We start from the raw sequence: 18,962 nt of genomic DNA on the forward strand, positions 1-18,962 counted from the left end.
AAAGCACGTACCTTCGTTATCAATATCATACACACACCTGCGTGAACGGTGCTCATTTCTTATGCTGTTTGCTTATCAGCACGTTCGCACTGTAGCCCGAGTCAGACTTCGTCTTCAGTCACGTGACTGCTCTAGCTTGCTTGGAACAGCCTCGAGCCTCGGTGCGTATCGGGTCGGCTCGATCCCGCTCAACACGGGTATCGTTTGCCCATCACTAGCTGTAGCCCGAGTCAGACTCCGCCTTTGGTCACGTTACTGCTCGAGCTTGCTTCGAACAGGCTCGAACCTCGGCGCGTATAGGGTCGGCTCGAACACGGGTATCGTTTGCCCATCACTAGCTGTAGCCCGAGTAAGACTCCGCCTATGGTCATGTTACTGCTCGAGCTTGCTTCGAACAGGCTCGAACCGCGGCGCGTATGGAGTCAGCTCGAACACAAGTATCGTTTGCCCATCACTAGCTGTAGGGCAAGTCAGACTCCGCCTTCTGTCACGTGACTGCTCGAGCTTGCTTCGAACAGGCTCGAGCCTCGGCGCGTATCGGGTCGGCTCGAACATGGGTATCGTTTGCCCATCACTAGCTGTAGCCCGAGTCAGACTCCGCCTTCGGTCACGTTACTGCTCGAGCTTGTTTGGAACAGGCTCGAGCCTCGGCGCGTATCGGGTCGGCTCGAACACGGGTATCGTTTGCCCATCACTAGCTGTAGCCCGAGTCAAACTCCACCTTCGGTCACGTTACCGCTCGAGCTTGCTTCGAACAGGTTCGAACCTCGGCGCGTATCGGGTCGGCTCGAACACGGGTATCGTTTGCCCATCACTAGCTGTAGCCCGAGTCAGACTCCGCCTTCGGTCACGTTACTGCTCGAGCTTGCTTGGAACAGGCTCGAGCCTCGGTGCGTATCGGGTCGGCTCGATCCCGCTCAACACGGGTATCGTTTGCTCATCACTAGCTGTAGCCCAAGTCAGACTCCGCCTTCGGTCAATTTGCTGCTCGAGCTTGCTTCGAACAGGCTCGAACATCGGCGAGTATCGGGTCGGCTCGAACACGGGTATCGTTTGCCCATCACTAGCTGTAGCCCGAGTCAGACTCCGCCTTCGGTCACGTTACTGCTCGAGCTTACTTGGAACAGGCTCGAGCCTCGGCGCGTATCGGGTCGGCTCGATCCCGTTCAAACACGGGTATCGTTTCCCATCACTAGCTCAAATACGTCAGCCTCGTGTCGGTAGATTTAATGGCACGCAAAAGAACTCCTGCGGGACTAACTTCCGGTACCTAGGCGTCTCCGAAAACCGTAAACGTTGTTAGTAGGACGTAAAGCCAATAAAATTATTATTCTTTCTTGGCCCTAATGTTTTTCCAGCCCGATATCCCAGCGCTTTAAAGCGAGGATGTAAGGGGTGCCTTTTTCCAGTTTGGGGCCATGACCATAGAAGTACAGAACTCCATTGTTCGTTTTTTTTAAATAATAATGCTGTTGGCTTTACGACCCGCTAACTACTTTTTCGGTTTTCGGCATCGTTTTCTTTAATTGCCTATCATCTTTTTTTTTTTTTGCTAGTTGCTTTACGTCGCACCGACACAGATAGGTCTTATGGCGACGATGGGGCAGGAAAGGCCTTAATTAAGGTATAGCCCCAGCATTTGCCTGGTGTGAAAATGGGAAACCACGGAAAACCATCTTCAGGGCTGCCGATAGTGGGGCTCGAACCCACGATCTCCAGGATGCAAGCTCACATCCACGCGCCTCTACGCGCACGGCCAACTCGCCCGGTCCCATCATCTTCTTCTTCTTTTCTTCTTCGTCTTAATCTGTTTACCCTTCAGGGTAGGTTTCTCCCTCGAAGTCAGCGAGGGATCCCACCTCCACCGCCTCAAGGGCAGTGTCCTGGAGATTCAGACTCTGGGTCGGGGATACAACTGCGGAGGATGACATGTACCTCGCCCAGATGGCCTCACCTGCTATGCTGAACAGGGGCCCTGCGGGAGGTTGGGAAGTTTGGAAGGGACAGACAAGGAAGAGAGAAGGAAGCGGCCGTAGCCTTAAGTTAGGTACCATGCCGGCAATAGCCTGGAGGAGAAGTGGAAAACCACTTCGAGGAAGACTGAGGTGGGAATCGAACCCATCTCTACTCAGTTGACCTCCAGAGGCTCAATGGACCCCGTTCCAGCCCCCGTACCACTTTTTAAATTTCGTGTCAGAACCTGGAATCGAACCCGGGCCTCCGGGGGTGGCAGCTAATCACACTAACCACCACACCACAGAGGTGGACTAATTGCCAGTCAATGAATAAATTGATGGTTTCATAACGTACGGTAATGCTTTTGCACGTAAAATCGGTATAAACTGTATACTTCAACAGTAGAGTAACTTTGTAGACCCTGTCCATGCGGACATTCTGAGCCTTTCACCAGTCGAATGCGAGCGGCCGTCCACTGTGCTATTCATGAAAAACAAAACTGAGCCTATTAAGGATATTTTACCTGCATATGTCGAAGTCGTTTTATGTGGAGGTGCCTCCCCCTCATTTGGAATAGTGTCAGTCGACGAAGGACGAAGATTATTTATTTATTTATTTATTTATTTATTTATTTATTTATTTATTTATTGACGTCGATGTATTTTTCCTATCGTGTTTTAATATTTTATCACATCGTGTGCATTTTACTCGTTTGTCTGGAAGCTCTTCAAAGTAGTCCCAAGTCCATGACCTTTTACCACCGGCCATTGTCTGCTCTGTCTGAAGTAATAACAAAGTCGTCTATTATAATAATGTATTACTAAGTATCAATGAGAAAATAATAACTCGTAGCATATAAAAACATGTTAACTATCGGTACTTGAAAGTAATGATTAACAACATTAAGCCTGCAAAACACGACAAAGTTATACAGAAACGCATTTCTGAAGAGCGGACAAAATATAAAATGCAAAGGTACATATTAACGAAATAAATAGCTTTCCATAAAATTGCGTTTACCAATCTGTTGTTCGTACTGCCAGAAAGACTTAAACATATGCTCTTTCCGTTCTCAGAGAACGTTGTGTTCACCACCCCACGCACATAAATATACGCAGTGTACCTAGTAGTAGTCTAATAAGACGACTGGTCCGTCCGTGCTCCGCATAGTCGATGTGTGGGGTCGCCTGACTGTTCGAACAGGTTCGATACGGCATCGGGCCTATGTAGCGTATCGGGCCGACTCGAGCCTGCTCGAACTTCCGTATCATTCGCCCATCGCTAACAATTGGGGAGACAATCCCGACGAGCAGCAGCCTCTGGTTTTCTGCTGCCTGCGACGCGGTTCAAACAACACTGGGGATATTCGAACGGGTACGACAGAACTTTGTGCGATGATGCCATGCCTGCAGTGACGCAGGGGGATGCCATTTCGATCATCTGTTGTAAGTGGAGCAGCTTGTGAAACTTGTGCAGGTAAACTGACTTGAATGAGTAGAATTTTGACTCGATCGCTTTCGAATACGGTTCCTTATCTATCTCAAATTGATCCATCAGCCGTTCTTCATCATCCCTGAAAGTTTGTAACATCATCAGGGATATACCCTGTAAGTTTATATCTCTCCTCTTCAGTACAGAATTCTTCTTCTTCTTTATCTGCTTACCCTCCAGGGTCCGTTTTTCCCTCGGACTCAGCGAGGTATCCCACCTCTACCGCCTCAAGGGCAGTGTCTTAGAGCTTCAGACTCTGGGTCTGGGGATAAAACTGGGGAGGATGACTAGTACCTCGCTCAGTCGGCCTCACCTGCTATGCTGAACAAGGGCCTTGCGGAGAGGAAGGGGGTTAAAATTGGACGGGATAGACAAGGAAGAGGGAAGGAAGGGGTCGTGGCCTTAAGTTAGGTACCATCCCGGCATTTGCCTGGAAGAGAAGTGGGGAAACCAAGAAAGGCCATTTCCAGGATGGCTGAGGCGGGAATCGAACCCACCTCTACTCAGTTGACCTCCCGAGGCTGAGTGGACCCCGTTCCAGCCCTCGTATCACTTCAAATTTCGTGGCAGAGCCGGGAATCGAACCCGGGCCTCCGGGGGTGGCAGCTAATCACACTAACCACTACACCACAGAGGCGGACCAGTACAGCATTATTCACCTAAATAATTCTGTGAAAAAAAAATGCCGAAAAGTGAAACCACCACAAAGAACATTTTAAATTCAGCTAAGTGAATGCATCTGGAAAAGACGTGTGTACAATAGATGAGCGTGTTTTATTTTGTTCACTGTGCAGTTTTACAGTGAGTACGGAAAGGAAGTTTGTTGTACAGCAGCACGTTAAACGAGAAAAACATCTGAAACATCTCTGTAACTAGTGAGAAGAACAACAAGTGTTCCTAGGTTTTCCTAGGGCATTCTGCAAATCATATCCGTATTTACACACACTTCCAAGTAAATTGCCGGCCCCGTGGTGTAGGGGGAGCGTGCCTGCCTATTACCCGGAGGCCCCGGGTTCGATTCCCGGCCAGGTCAGGGATTTTTACCTAGACCTGAGGGCTGGTTCGAGGTCCACTCAGCCTACGTGATAGGAATTGAGGAGCTATCTGACGGTGAGATGGCGGTCCCGGTCTAGAAAGCCAAGAATAACGGCCGAGAGGATTCGTCGTGCTGACCACACGACACCTCGCAATCTGCACGCCTCGGGCTGAGCAGCGAACGCTTGGTAGACCAAGGCCCTTCAAGGGCTGTAGTGCCATGGGGTTTGGGGTTTGGTTTGGTTCCAAGTGAATTAGGAGGTAATCATTTCTGTTAAAACAAGAGCTGTACAGTGAACAGAATAGGGATATATTACTAATATAAAGCCATTGTTACACAGTCACCAGAATTCAGTTTGGTCGAATATTTTAAAATGATTTTAAATTATTTTATATCATTTTTTCCACAAATTTAACAGCATTTTATTGATAATTTTTCAGTAGTTTTTTAGGTCATCAACATCAGCCGATCCTCCGTGGCTCAGGTGACAGCGCGCCGGCCTCTCACCGCTGGGTTCCGTGGTTCAAATCTCGGTCACTACATGTGAGATTTGTGCTGGACAAAGAGGAGGCAGGACCGGTTTTTCTCCGAGTACTCTGGTTTTCCTCGTCATCTTTCATTCCAACAACACTCTCCAATATCATTTCATCTGTCATTCATTAATAATTGCCGCAGAGGAGTGCGACAGGCTTCGGCAGCTGGCACAATTCCTATCCTCGCCGCTAGATGGGGGCTTCATTCCTGACCCAGTCGAATGACTGGAAACATGCTGTGGATTTTCATTTTTCAGCATCCGCCCCTAATTATAACGCATATGCATTCTGCGTACGGTCATACAATTAAACTTCCCTGTAGGCTAAAAAACGATAACAAGTGGCGCTCGCAAAGGGAGAAAATGAGCATTCGAGTACTATTTACTGAAAAATTTAACGAGTTAAGCTAGAAATTTCTGCGCAGAACGTAATGGAAAAATACGTGTTCTAAGGATGAAACATTGAGTAACTGTACCTGCGAATCAAGGCAACTTCACCATACTCTGAAATGAAAAATGAAAATCCACAGCCTGTTTCCAGTCATCCGACCGGGTCAGGAATGGAATAAATGAAGCCCCCATCTAGCGGCGAGGATTGGAATTGTGCCGAAGCTTGTCGCACTCCTCTGGGGCAATTATTAAGGAATGACAGATGAAATGAAATGACAGTGGAGAGTGTTGCTGGAATGAAAGATGACAGAGAAAACCGCAGTACCCGGAGAAAAACCTGTCTCGTCTCCGCTTCATCCAGCACAAATCTCACATGGAGTGACCGGGAATTGAACCACGGAACCCAGCGGTGAGATGCCGGTGCGCTGTCACCTGAACCACGGAGGCTTCCCACCATACTCTGATACTTTGTAACTTGTATGTCTAAAAGAAAGTGAATAAAAATGCGGTAGGAAGTACTAACCGAAATGAGGATACGGTCTCAACAAATTTCTGATGTGAGCCATCCACTTCTGACTCTCGGTCTCTGTGTTGCCAGCCAGGAACAAGGAGGGCCGGCGGACTTGTCCAACATGGTGAAACACTCCAAATGCGAACTGCCGGGACCTGCGAAAAGAGCAATACAATTGTAATTACAAATGCACTGCGATTCATATAATACTTTTAAAACAAATTGCGGGGCTCATGACCTTCGATGTTAGGCCCCTTTAAACAACAAGTATCATCATCATCAAAAATAAAATTGCACTCTTCTAAGCGAGATAGTTCATGTCCCTTCAACTCCTATAGTTTTTAAGAGATGATGGTGTTCGAAATTTTGTCCTGTAGGAGTTCTTAAGTCCGCCTCTGCGGTGTAATGGTTAAAGTGATTAGTTGACATCTCCGGAGGCCGGGGTTCGATTCCCGGCTCTGACAGGAAATTTGAAAACTGGTGCGAGGGCTGGAACGGGCTCCAATCAGCCTCGGGACGTCAACATAGTAGGGGTTCGATTCCCTCCTCAGCCATCCTCGAACTCGTTTTCCGTGGTTTCTCACTTCTCCAGGGAAATTCCGGGATGGTACCTAACTTAAGGTCATGGCCGCTTCCTTCCCTCTTCCTTCCCTCTTCCTTGTCTATCCTTTCCAATCTTCCCATCCCTTCACCAGCCTCTGTTCAGCAAAGCATGTGAGACAGCCTGGGCGAGGTACTGGTCCTGCTTCCTAGTTGTATCCTCCCGACCCAAATTCTCACGCTTGAGGACACTGCCCTTCAGGCCGTAGAGGTGAGGTATCTCGCTGAGTCCGAGGAAAAAACCAACCCTGGAGGTTAAAAAGATTAAGAGAGAAAGAAAGAAAGAAAGAAAGAAAGAAAGAAAGAAAGAAAGAAAGAAAGAAAGAAAGAAAGAAAGAAAAGAAAAGGGGTTCTTAAACGCGCCAGCTGCCAACGATACGCAGTTGTCGCACTAAACACTCTTAAACACCACCGACCCCAATCAGGATCAAACCTGAAATCTTAAGAACAGGAGGAAGACTAACCGACTACATACCTAATGTCTTCTGATCATGAATGCGTAATGATATCTAACGCAGCATCTGGAAATGTGCTTAAGACAATTTGTTTTTTCTTGAGTTCAGCTTTGTGACATGTAACGATATGAAAACCAATATGCAAAAGTTGAACGTTGCTTAAGTCATCATTTTTCCCAATTCTTTTTTTTTTTTTTGCTAGGGGCTTTACGTCGCACCGACACAGATAGGTCTTATGGCGACGATGGGATAGGAAAGGCCTGGGAGATGGAAGGAAGCGGCTATGGCCTTAATTAAGGCACAGCCCCAGCATTTGCCTGGTGTGAAAATGGGAAACCACGGAAAACCATTTTCAGGGCTGCCGATAGTGGGATTCGAACCTATCTCCCGGATGCAAGCTCACAGCCGCGTGCCTCTACACGCACGGCCAACTCGCCCGGTTCTCCCCAATTCAATCCTTACTCTAGTATGTAGCTAAGAAAGAAAGAAAGAAAGAAAGAAAGAAAGAAAGAAAGAATGAAAGACGGCTGAACTACACAAGATATAAAGAGTGTCCCAAGAGGAATGGTCAATATTCAGAGATATTACAAGAACGACCATTTGAAGAAAGAAAACTTCATACGGACATTTATCCCCTATTCCGAAAGGTTTCCAAGATAGAACACATTCAATGTTTTTCAGCTAGTGGCGTGCAGATATGTATCTCACCCACCTAACCTCTTTGACGTTTTGTTCTAGGCAACCTATATCGTTGCCTTCAATAATTTTGCTTGGGATGTCTTTCTGCCATTAAACTAGCCCGTTGAGCGCGCAGTTGTCCGTTCCAATCATGCCAAATGTCTAGAAACAGCGGTGATAACAGGAAATTCTCGCACTACATAGTCACATAATCCAAAATCTCTGCGAGCAGCCTGAAAGAAGGCTGAACTACACAAGATATACAGTGTGTCCCAGGATCACAGTTAGTGCTCCTGCAGGGTAACGCAACCAGTGCCCGCTACATTGCACAGATTGTTGTCGATGTGCCACCGCCATTTGTTCGACAGGAAAGTGATGTGCTTTTTCTGCAGGACAATGGACGTCCATATACAGCTGCTGTAATGCGTGTTTGTATGCAAATACACTGCCGAAAAAAACATGCACCATCCTGAAGGACTGTGCTCAGTGGCACCAGGGTTTAATATGTACATACTGAGGGGTTGTTGTGTTTGTGATTCATGTGTCACGGACATCGACGATCAGATGGCGCTCAGGGGGCCTGTCTGTGCAAACTTTCTTGACTCTGCACTCAGTAACTGTGCTGAGGTTAGAGGTGAACAGTGTTAACTAGGGTACGACGAGTATGTGCTCCTGTTGAACAACTGCAGCCATTTGAACGGGGGTCGCATTTTCGACCTGCGGGAAGCTGGATGGACGTATCGACGGATTGCTGCACATGTTGGGCACAATGTACCGGTGGTGCGTTGCTACTTTCAGTAGTGGTCTGTGGAACATTCTCACACCCGTAAATCAAGTTCCGGACGTCCACGTAGTACAGACGCGCGTTAAGATCGACGCATTGTGCGAGCATCGGTCGCCGACCGAACATCATCCAGGAACGAAATCCGGTTACATGTTGCACCTGCTGTGTCACCAAGGACCATTGGGAACAGTCTGTTTGCAGCAGGATTAGATCACGTGTGCCTCTCGTCAGGCTACCACTGACCCACGACACCGCCAAGCACGCCTACTCTGGTGTCGTGAAAGAGTCGACTGGAGAAGGGAATGGCGCTCTGTTGTCTTCATGACGAGAGTAGGTTCTGCCTGTATGCAAGTGATGGACGTACGCGTGTACGGCGTAGACCTGGTGAGCGGCCTATTCCAGAGTGCATTCGCCCACGACACCCAGGTCCCACCCCAGACTTCATGGTGTGCGGGAGCCATCAGTTACAACTCGCGATCACAGTTGGTGTTCTTGCAGGGTAATGCAACCAGTAACCGCTACATTGCACAGGTTGTTGTCCCCGTGCTACCGCCATTTGTTCGAGAGGAAAGTGAGGGCTTTTTCAGCAGGACAGTGCACGTCCACACACAGCAGTTACGACGCAACATGGTGTACAACAATTGCCCTGGCTAGCAAGATCACCGGATCTCTCGCCAATTGAGCACGTATGGGACTTGATGAAGTGGGAACTCACGCGTTTTCCAGAGCCTGCAAGAACCGTTGCCAAATCGCATCAGAAAGAGTAAGATGCTTGGGACAATCTATCGCAGGATGCCATTCGGCACCATTATGATCGTTTGATGATGATGCTGCTTGTTGTTTAAAGGGGCATAACATCTAGTCATCGGCCCCTAATGGTACGAAATGAGACGAAATGGAATGACAAATTAAAAGTCCAAAATCCTCCACTGACCAGAATTCAAAACGTGAGGACGAAGAATGAGTGGATGGATATGAATTTAAAACAATCAGTGGATCCGACCCGCAGTTTTTCACATGCACAGAAGCTGGCGTAAAACAATAGTATTAATGACCAAGGGAATGCTTCTATAGCATAATACTGAATCGATGAGGCTTGCAGTCTAAAGGAGGAGTCCAAAATCCAAGTCATCGGCCCCTCATAATGGTACCTATCGCTAGGAAAGTAGAACCATGGCATTTGTCATGTTGCGGTACTAATCAAGAGTAGCGTAGACTCGCGGCATTCCACACAGTATGGTATACTACTCACAGGTAATGAAATTCGCACATGTAATACAGACCTATGGTGTTTCGCACATTGCGGCGCCATTTACAGGCAACACGTATACTAACCACAGGGACCCGCACTAGCCCGTGGTGTTCCTCATATGGTGGGTACTAATCATAGGCATGGTGTCGCTCCTAAAGTGGTACTAATTACAGATACTGTAGAAGCCGGCAACGCACTCTGTTGCTACTAATCTCAAACCTATTTGGTACTTAACAGTGGTACTACGCGGAAGTAAAAGCGACCTATGGTGTCCCCCGCGTGGTGGTACTAATTACAAGTAGTTTCATGGTTCTAATACAATCATCCCTTGCTCGCCCCTTTTAGTCGCCTCTTACGCCAGGCAGGGGATACTGTGGGTGTATTCTTCATCTGCGTCCCCCACCCACAATTTTTTGATCGTTTGCATGCGTGAATAGACGTCTGCATTACCGCCAGAGGGGTACACTGTGTAGTGATGCAACGGTTTGGGCAATCTTTACTGTGACATGTGTGATTCATTTGGTCTGAATTTGTAATCACATAGTCATGCAATGAGGAACCACTTGTTACATCGTTTGTGAATAAAATGAACTTGTCCTTGAGGATGTTGCATGTTTTTTTCCCGGCAGTGTAGTATAAGAGCCGGCGAGGGTAGCAACGAACTCTCCATCATTTTCATTCCTCCAGCATAATTTCCTTACATTCTGCCATTCCCGTGGTACCGTAGCTTGACAAGACGACTGCTTCCCATCCAGACGACTTACAGATGTTGGAGTATCACTGGACTGGCCAAGAATCGAATCATGAGACCTCTGAGTAGGAGGCAAACAAACTGCCTCTCCACCATGGGTGTATCAGCATACTTCCACTACTATTTATAGTTCAACAATTCCGACGTCTCTCAAGATCATTGGCAATGGAAGGGTTATTGAAAATATATCATGATCAAGTGCAAACTCAACCTTTATACCGAGGTTAATCATATAAAACTGTTCTAACATCAGAAGGACAACACACTTATTATCATAAATGAAGCTTACCGTGAATTCGAGCGACAGAGGGTTGAGTTAGCCGGGATAAGTACAGTGTTCGAGGCGCTGTTCCCGAGCTGTACCAGGATCCCAGACTCTTCACGACGAACCTTACACCATTGTTTGTTCCAAGCCTGAAAAGAACAGAATTTTTAATAAATTAGTGGTAGTCACAAAATATAATTTTTAAAGGTTGTAGCAAACAGAATGACGCAAGTGATATACATCGCGGTTATCTTCAGTATTACTGACCAAGGGACTGCTTACAAAGCACAATTCTGAATTGATGATTCTTGTTGTCTAAAGGGGTCCAAAATCCAGGTCAACGGCCCCTCATAATGGTACTTTTCGCTAGTAAAGTAGAGCCATGGTATTTCTCAAGTTGCGGTACTAATCAGGAGTAGCGTAGACTGGCGGTGTTCCAAACGTTATGGTACTACTCACAAGTATTGTACGTCGTACAGGTAACGCAGACCTATGGTGTTTCTCACATAATGGTGCCAATCGTAGGCAACGCAAACCCATGGTGTTCCTGACATAGATGTACTAATCACAGGCAACGAAAATCCACAGTGTCGCTCATAGAGTGGTACTAATCACGGGTACTGTAAACCCATAGTGACCCCACCCACTGCTGATACTAAACACAAACCTATTGTGTACCTAACATAGTGGTACTACTCGCAAGTAAAGGCGACCCATGATCTTCCTCGCATTAATTTAATTTTTTAATTTCGTTCGGCTATTTCTAGCCGAGTGCAGCCCTTGTAAGGCAGACCCTCCGATGAGGGTGGGCGGCATCGGCCATGTGTAGGTAACTGCGTGTTATTGTCGTGGAGGGTAGTGCTATGCATGGTGTGTGAGTTGCAGGGATGTTGGGGACAGCACAAACACCCAGCCCCCGGGCCACTGGAATTAACCAATGAAGGTTAAAATCCTCGACCCGGCCGGCAATCGAACCCGGGACCCTCTGAACCGAAGGCCAGTACGCTGACCATTCGGCCAACGAGTCGGACGTTCCTCGCATGATGGTACTAATAACAAGTAGTTTCATGGTTCTCATTCAATAATCCCTTGGTCGCCCCTTTTTAGTCGCCTCTTACGACAGACAGGGGATACTATGGGTGTTTTCTTTTATCTAGGGTCAATCATACAAAATCGAGACATCGTACGCACATAACAAACATATGAATATTAAATTCGAGTCAATGTAAATATCTAAGAGTACTAGATATTGTCGTTGCGCCTAGAAATGCCGTTGTGATAATGTTAAAGGCGTAAATACTGATCCGCGGCACATGTATCACTTACGAGGGTTATTCGTCAAGTAGCAACCCGATTTCCCAGAAACTTCGTTCAGCAAAAGAGAGGTCGAAATAAGCGAACACATGTTTGGGCTTATCCGTAGACACTCGACCGTTTCCGGGAAAATGATGGTCGACGTTTGCGATGTGCTTTACGTGCCTTTTAGCGCGTAGCAAGTTCAAACGACGCGGTGGCGCAGTGGCTTTTGCCACGATTTCACACTTTAGCACCCTGTGTTCAAATACCGATGATTTTTTTGTTTTCCTTATTTACTTTTATCCATTGGCGATTACTACTTGAATGGCTTTGTTCAACCCCCGAAGTCGCGAGTAATGGAAGTTCGAAATATCGAGCTTCGACTGTATACAGACCCTAATAAATACATAACACTTACTTTGGAACGAGGATGAACATAACGCCCTTGTATCCACAAACTTGATAAGAAACATTCGTGTAGTTATCGTCAATGGACTTAAATAAATGAAAAGAAATCAACTACCATCTGGATTCAAGAAGTCAAGAAAGACCTGGAAAGGAACAATATACGAGAAGAAGAATTATTAGAAAGAAAGATTTTTAGGAAGAAAGTCTTACAAATGGGGGGATTCCAAGGGAGGAAGGAAAGGAAAACAGGCGCAAAGTGGACTGAAGAAAGGAAATAGAAGCACAGTGAAACAATGAAAGAATACTGGAAGAAAAGGAAGGAACAACTAAGGAGGAAGAATTGAAATTGTAACGTGGTCCTTAGAAGACCGGAACACAAGAAGAAGAAGATGAAGAAGAATAAGAAGAATAATAAGAATAAGAAGAATAAGAAGAAGAAATGAAAAAGAAAAGTCATAGGGATTTGAACACGGGGCGATAGCCGCTGCGCCACCGCGTCACTTGAATTGGTTACGCTCTAAAGGGCACGTAAAGCACGCCAGGAATTTTCAGAAGAAGGAATGAAACAGATAGGCCAACGAATGAAGCTATATTGGCAGAAGATCAAAGTCAGGGGAGGGAAAAGATGATCCAGGACACCGCAGTTGTTACTCCGTGGACGTAGTGGCCAAAATCGAACAGAAGAAGAAGAATTAAGATCGGAGTGAAATATTTGGAGATGTTTGCTTAGAATACCACCTTCCACCACCTATGACGTACCTTATTTCAATCACACCATTTATAGTGGTGAAGGAACAAAAGGGGACAAACCCAAAATGCCAGATTACTTCGTTAATATTAGCGGAATTGAAAAACTGTACGTAATAAAAGTTGTCAAAAAGAAATCCGATGATGATTGATGGTTGTTGTTTAAAGGGGCCTAACATCTAGGTCATCGGCCCCTAACGATGCGAAATGAAATGACAAATTAAAAACCTAAAATCCTCCACTGACCATAATTCAAAACGTGAGGACGAAGAATGAACGGATGGATGGATATGAATTTAAAATGATCAGTGGAACCGACCCACAGTGCCTCACATGCACAGAAGCTGACATAGAACAATAGTATTACTGACCAAGGGACAGCCTCTATAGCACGACACTGAAACGATGGTGCTTGTAGTCGAAAGGAGTCCAAAATCCAAGTCATCGGCCTCTCATCGTGGTACTTATCGCTAGAAAAGTAGAACCATGGTATTTGTCATGTTGCGGTACTAATCAAGAGTAGCGTAGACTCGCGGTATTCCACACATCATGCTACTGCTCACAGGTAATGAACTTCGCACATGTATTACAGACCTACTGTGTTTCGCACATTGCGGCGCCATTGACAGGCAACGCAAACATATGGTGTTCATCACCGAAGTGTACTAACCACAGGGACTCGTACTATCCCGTGATGTTCTTCATATAGTGGGTGTTAAGCGTAGGCAAGCCAGAACCACGGGTTCCCTCATCCCATGGTGTCGCTCCTATAGTGCTACTAATCACAGGTGCTGTAAAAGCCGTCGAGCCCTCGTTTGCTACTAATCACAAACTTATTTAGTACCCAACATAGTGGTACTACGCGCAAGTAAAAGCGACCCATGGTATTCCCCGCGTGGTGGTACTAATCACAAGTAGTTTCGTGGTTCTAATTTGATCATCCCTTGGTCTCCCCTTACGACAGGCACAGGATGCCGTGGATGAATTCTTCGTCTGCGTCCCCCCACCCACAGGGGGTTGTGTGTTTGGTCCGCGAGAGCTATTTTATTTCCCTGAAGTCCGCCGGCAAGCCGGTTAGGACCCCCCTATCCGCGACCTGGGATGCGCCACGTGGGAGTATCACCTCTCCCCCTGCTACGTCAGCGTAGCAGGTTCGTGGAAAGAACCTGATCTCGTATGTTCCATGTCTCTTAACCGCACGAGGAAGAAAAAAAATCCTTTTCACTATTTGCTTGTTGTTTAAAGTGGCCTAACATGTAGGTCATCGGCCCTTTACTATTTGCTTTAGGTCGCACTGACACAGGTAGGTCTCATAGCGACGATGGGAGAGGAAGGGATCGATCGTTGCCTTGATTAAGGTACAGCCGAAGTATTTGTCTGGTGTGAAAATATATTTTTCATGACCTCATAAGATATTCGCAATTATCATTGCAGTTTTCACAAACTTTATCTACAGAAGTATTAGTGTTGAGTGAAATAACATACGGCAGTAACAAGAAACTGGACTGGAGCTTCTACAGCTGCGTATGATATACCATATCTTCTTTCATTTGCGATATGATGCTCATATATCATCTTATTATAAGGAGCTGTCAAGGCTTCGAGTGCACCAATGCCGTGAACTCCACATGTTATATCTTCTACACAAAATATTTTCTACTGATATTCCCAACTATCTTTCATCACCTATTTCTTACCTCTCGTAAGATCCAGCTCCTCTCTCACAATACCCGTAAACTTTTTACAACCACTCCTTCATAATTTCTATTCAGCCACTAAAAATGAGTACCAGGTTAATTCCCGGGGCTAAATGAGGCCTGGCATAGAGCTAACCACTCTATCCCACAAATCGTCGAGGTTACGGATAGTGGAAGCCTTTACTTTCCACCCCTTTCAGAGCTTTCATGGTCAGGGTGGAGATGACTTTGCTTGTTTGCTTTGCCTTCCTGATTTCTGCGTCCAGGTTGTGGGGTTCCCTACTTGAAGACATTAGGGACGGTTCCTCTCATCGCAAGATGAAGGTGGTTTCTCCATGAGCACTTGTTGAGTGTATTCCACTGACTTGCTGGATATAATTGTTGAAAGAATGAATGAATGAACAGACGAATGCACGAGATGAACGAATAGATTTAGTGTTATTATTATTATTATTATTATTATTATTATTATTATTATTATTATTATTATTAATATGTTACTGGTAATTGTTTATTTATTTATTTATTTATTTATCTATTTATTTGTCTGAAAGATCACAGGTTTTACACCCAATTAAGTACCTTCTTAACATTCAGTAACAATCTGTATCAATGAATATAAAGTTTAACAAAAACAAAGTTAAAAATCAACAACAAAAATAATAGAGCAAAATTAACATTATATATGATACCATTCACAATTTTAAAGAAATGAAAAATGCACTAATAAATCACACGGTAATTCAAAGGAAAATACAATACAAAAAACAAACAAACTTAAAACACAAATGAGTACAGTGGGAAATATGATGAATACCAGAAAGAAAGAATTATCAAAAATTTACAAATTTAAAGGCAGACTTCTAGTTTCTTATTGAACTCATTATCCGATTTGGTGAATGTATCGACTGATTTTGTTACAGTGTTATAAAGCGTTGTCATTTTTACGAAAGATGAATTTGACTGATACAATGTTTTTGACCTTTGAACGTGAAATAATTGGTGCTGACGTGATCCTGTCTGCGGAACATGTAATGAAATACGTTTTAACAGGTCCAAATAATCAAATCGTCCTATTAAAGTTTTCTTAGTATTTGTATAGAAATTAAGGGCCGTCTGGTTTTCAATGAAGGAAATTGAAATATATTCCTTAATAACTGGGTTGATGTGTCGAAAGGGCAAAAAGTATTAAAAGTTTTGAAATAAAGATAACGTAGGAACTTGTTTTGTACAATTTCAATAGCATTCTCTAGTTGCTTTGTATACGGGTTCCAAATTATTACAGAATGTTCCAGTATGCTCCGTACTAAGGTAATATATATTTATTCAGTACAGACGGCTGGGTAAAAGCTCTCGAAGTTCTTATCAAAAGTCCTAGCATTCGGTTAGCATTCTTTGTTACCTTATTGATATGATCGTGGAACGTTAGCTTACCGTCAAAATTTATATCAAGGTCCTTAAACGTTAAAACCCTATCCAGTATTTGCCCCCGTACATGATAGGCAGCGACTTCAAATTCCTTCCTCCCGGTAAACGTCATGTACTTACATTTACTAACATTCAAAGACAAATTATTAATATCACATCAAGAAATGACATTATTAATATCCTTTTGAAACTCATCCTGGTCTTGGAGGTCGCTACTGTATTTGTGAAATTTCAAATCATCTGCAAAAAAGTAAACAGTTAGAGTGGTAAATATTGTCTTGCAAATCATTAATTAGAATTAAAAACAAGAGAGGTCAAAGGTTTGAACCTTGCAGAACACCAGAAGGACTGATAAAATTATCTGGATTCCATGGTTAAAATAAACAATCTGCTGTCGATTTTTTAATATGAACACATTAACTGCAACAACTGTTTATAAAAACAGAATTTATACATTTTTGTAATTAAAATTCAATGGTCGACTTTATCGAATGCTTTTTCGCAATCTATATAAATAACATCAGTCCTTCCGTTGGTATTAATGGTATCATACAAATTTTGAGTATAGCCCAAAAGATTGGTGATAACTGATCTGTTGGGTACAAATCCATGTTGAAATTCAGATAAAGCGGTCTTAACATGGTTATAAATATTATTGTGCAGTATATGTTCGTATACAGCTTATAAATATCATATTTTGTCCCTTATTGGCTCAACACAATTAAGGTTAAGTTATAAGGCGATTCCCACCTTCCAATACTTATTAATTTCTATATAATGGTTTTATTAATTACATCATACAATCCAGCTTAATCTCTAGGACATGTTTCGATCCAATTATGGAACATCTTCAGCTAAAAGATTTGACAAAATGGCAAGACAATTAAAACACATGTGATAGTTATGAGGATAAATCAGCTAAAAGTTTTGACAAAATGACAAGATAATATGTTTTAATTCTCCAGGTACTATGACGATCAATTCAAACAGCTCAGATCTGAATTGAAAGTTAAAATGAGTACCATGTTAATTCCCTGGGCTAAATGAGGCCTGGCGCACGCCCTTTTCTTTCTGATTATCTGAATGATACCGAGATTAAACTAGTCTAGAAATTTTGATTTTTTGATGACTTGACCCTTAGGTATGCAATTATCGAAGCATCTATAAATCCACAGCCTCATCCACATCCTGATACGTATACAATACAACGGGTTCCAATCAATATCTCTTAACTCGTAATACAGTTGTAGAAAACCCGATTTCTTGAAATCGTTGTATTCCCGATGTATATATTTTTGGTAATGAATACCTCTTTACTGAAGGTAATGATAAACATTGCGGGGGAATGATGTAAACTTTCAGACACAAGAGCAAATTCCTCACGTTTCACGTCAACTATGAAATTGGTCAGTACAAGATCCAGCGTCCTAGAATTGTAATTAAGAATATTATTGTACGGCGTTAAACCTAAATATGATATCAATTGTACCAATATTTTACCAGTAAGTGTAAATGAATAACCAGTACTATTAATTTCAGGAAGACTGAAATCACCCACGATAACGCAGTCCGAAATCATAAGATTTTCAGTGCCTTCTAAATAACCAGAGTAATCCTGAAAAACTGTTAAAGATGATGCTGGAGTAATGTATACAACATTTCTAAATGACTTCCTATTATTATTTAAAATGCAAATGGTAAGTGATTCTCAATGCTGTTTAGAGTACTTGGATAATAGTTTCGCCTTAAAATTCTTTTTGACGGCAATCAAAACTTCCCCGCCCCGCTCCTTGCCGATTACTAAAGGATATCTGTCATTTCTGAACACTAAATATCTATTGTCAAATAATTCACGATCATATATACTATGCGATAGAGAAGTCTCAGCCAGTACAACAATATCGTATGAAGAGCACAGGAGATTTTGGATAAATATATTAACCTTAGTTCTAAGTTCTCTTACATTTTGATAATAAACGAAAAACTCATTATCATGGCTCATGAAAAATCAAAGTTGAAAGAGTAACAACATTACGACGAAAAAATAACAATTTATCCAATCTCCCTCACAACGCTGGCATGCACTCGACTTCCATCTGTCTTCTTCATAAAAATTTTGCCACTCCTGTTCACCCACAGATACTTATATTCCGTGTTTAGCTTGAGAAAATAGAATTTGCCTATTAGGAGCTAAAGACTGATAGATATATGTAGGACTAGGGATGGAAAGACCAAGATGAGCTGTGGACAAATTCCTTTTGATCTTACGTTTTTCTAAGATTTGTTCCTTATAACATCTTCTAACAAATTTTACAATAATGCCACGAGTTGGACGATTATTAACTTTTTCCAGCCTATGATACGCATCGATCCTATCATCGTTTATTTCTACATCTAGCGCCTTGGCGACACTGATGACAGTCTGACAGACATTTTCACCGTATATCTCGAGTGTGATTATCTTAGAATATTGCTCGTTGTCATCGTCCCTGATTTTAAGTTCGCTGAATGCTCACCTCCAATGGGGGTGTGCCTGAAAAGAGCTGCACCACCTCGGGATGAGGACACGAGTTTGCATTTTTGCAGTTCACTGAATGCTTTTGCAAGCCGATTGTTTTCAGATAAGTTATCAATAATATTTTGCTGTCTATTAATTATTGCCTGGTGATTTTCTAGAATTCGTCT

At 43.7% G+C, this 18,962-nt stretch overlaps 1 protein-coding gene across 1 annotated transcript in view; it reads right to left on the bottom strand.

Annotated features, from left to right (window-relative positions):
* Positions 1–18,962, bottom strand: part of LOC136873813 (uncharacterized) — a 902,018-nt gene that overhangs the window by 36,267 nt on the left and 846,789 nt on the right. Inside the window, exons 7-8 of the mRNA XM_067147067.2 lie at positions 10,726–10,850; positions 5,929–6,071 (exon numbers count right to left, since the gene is read on the bottom strand). Of these exons, the coding sequence (XP_067003168.2) occupies positions 5,929–6,071; positions 10,726–10,850 (268 nt within the window). The remainder of the gene's footprint in view (positions 1–5,928; positions 6,072–10,725; positions 10,851–18,962) is intronic.

Source organism: Anabrus simplex, chromosome 5, assembly GCF_040414725.1.
Source record: "Anabrus simplex isolate iqAnaSimp1 chromosome 5, ASM4041472v1, whole genome shotgun sequence".
Classification (NCBI taxonomy): domain Eukaryota; kingdom Metazoa; phylum Arthropoda; class Insecta; order Orthoptera; family Tettigoniidae; genus Anabrus; species Anabrus simplex.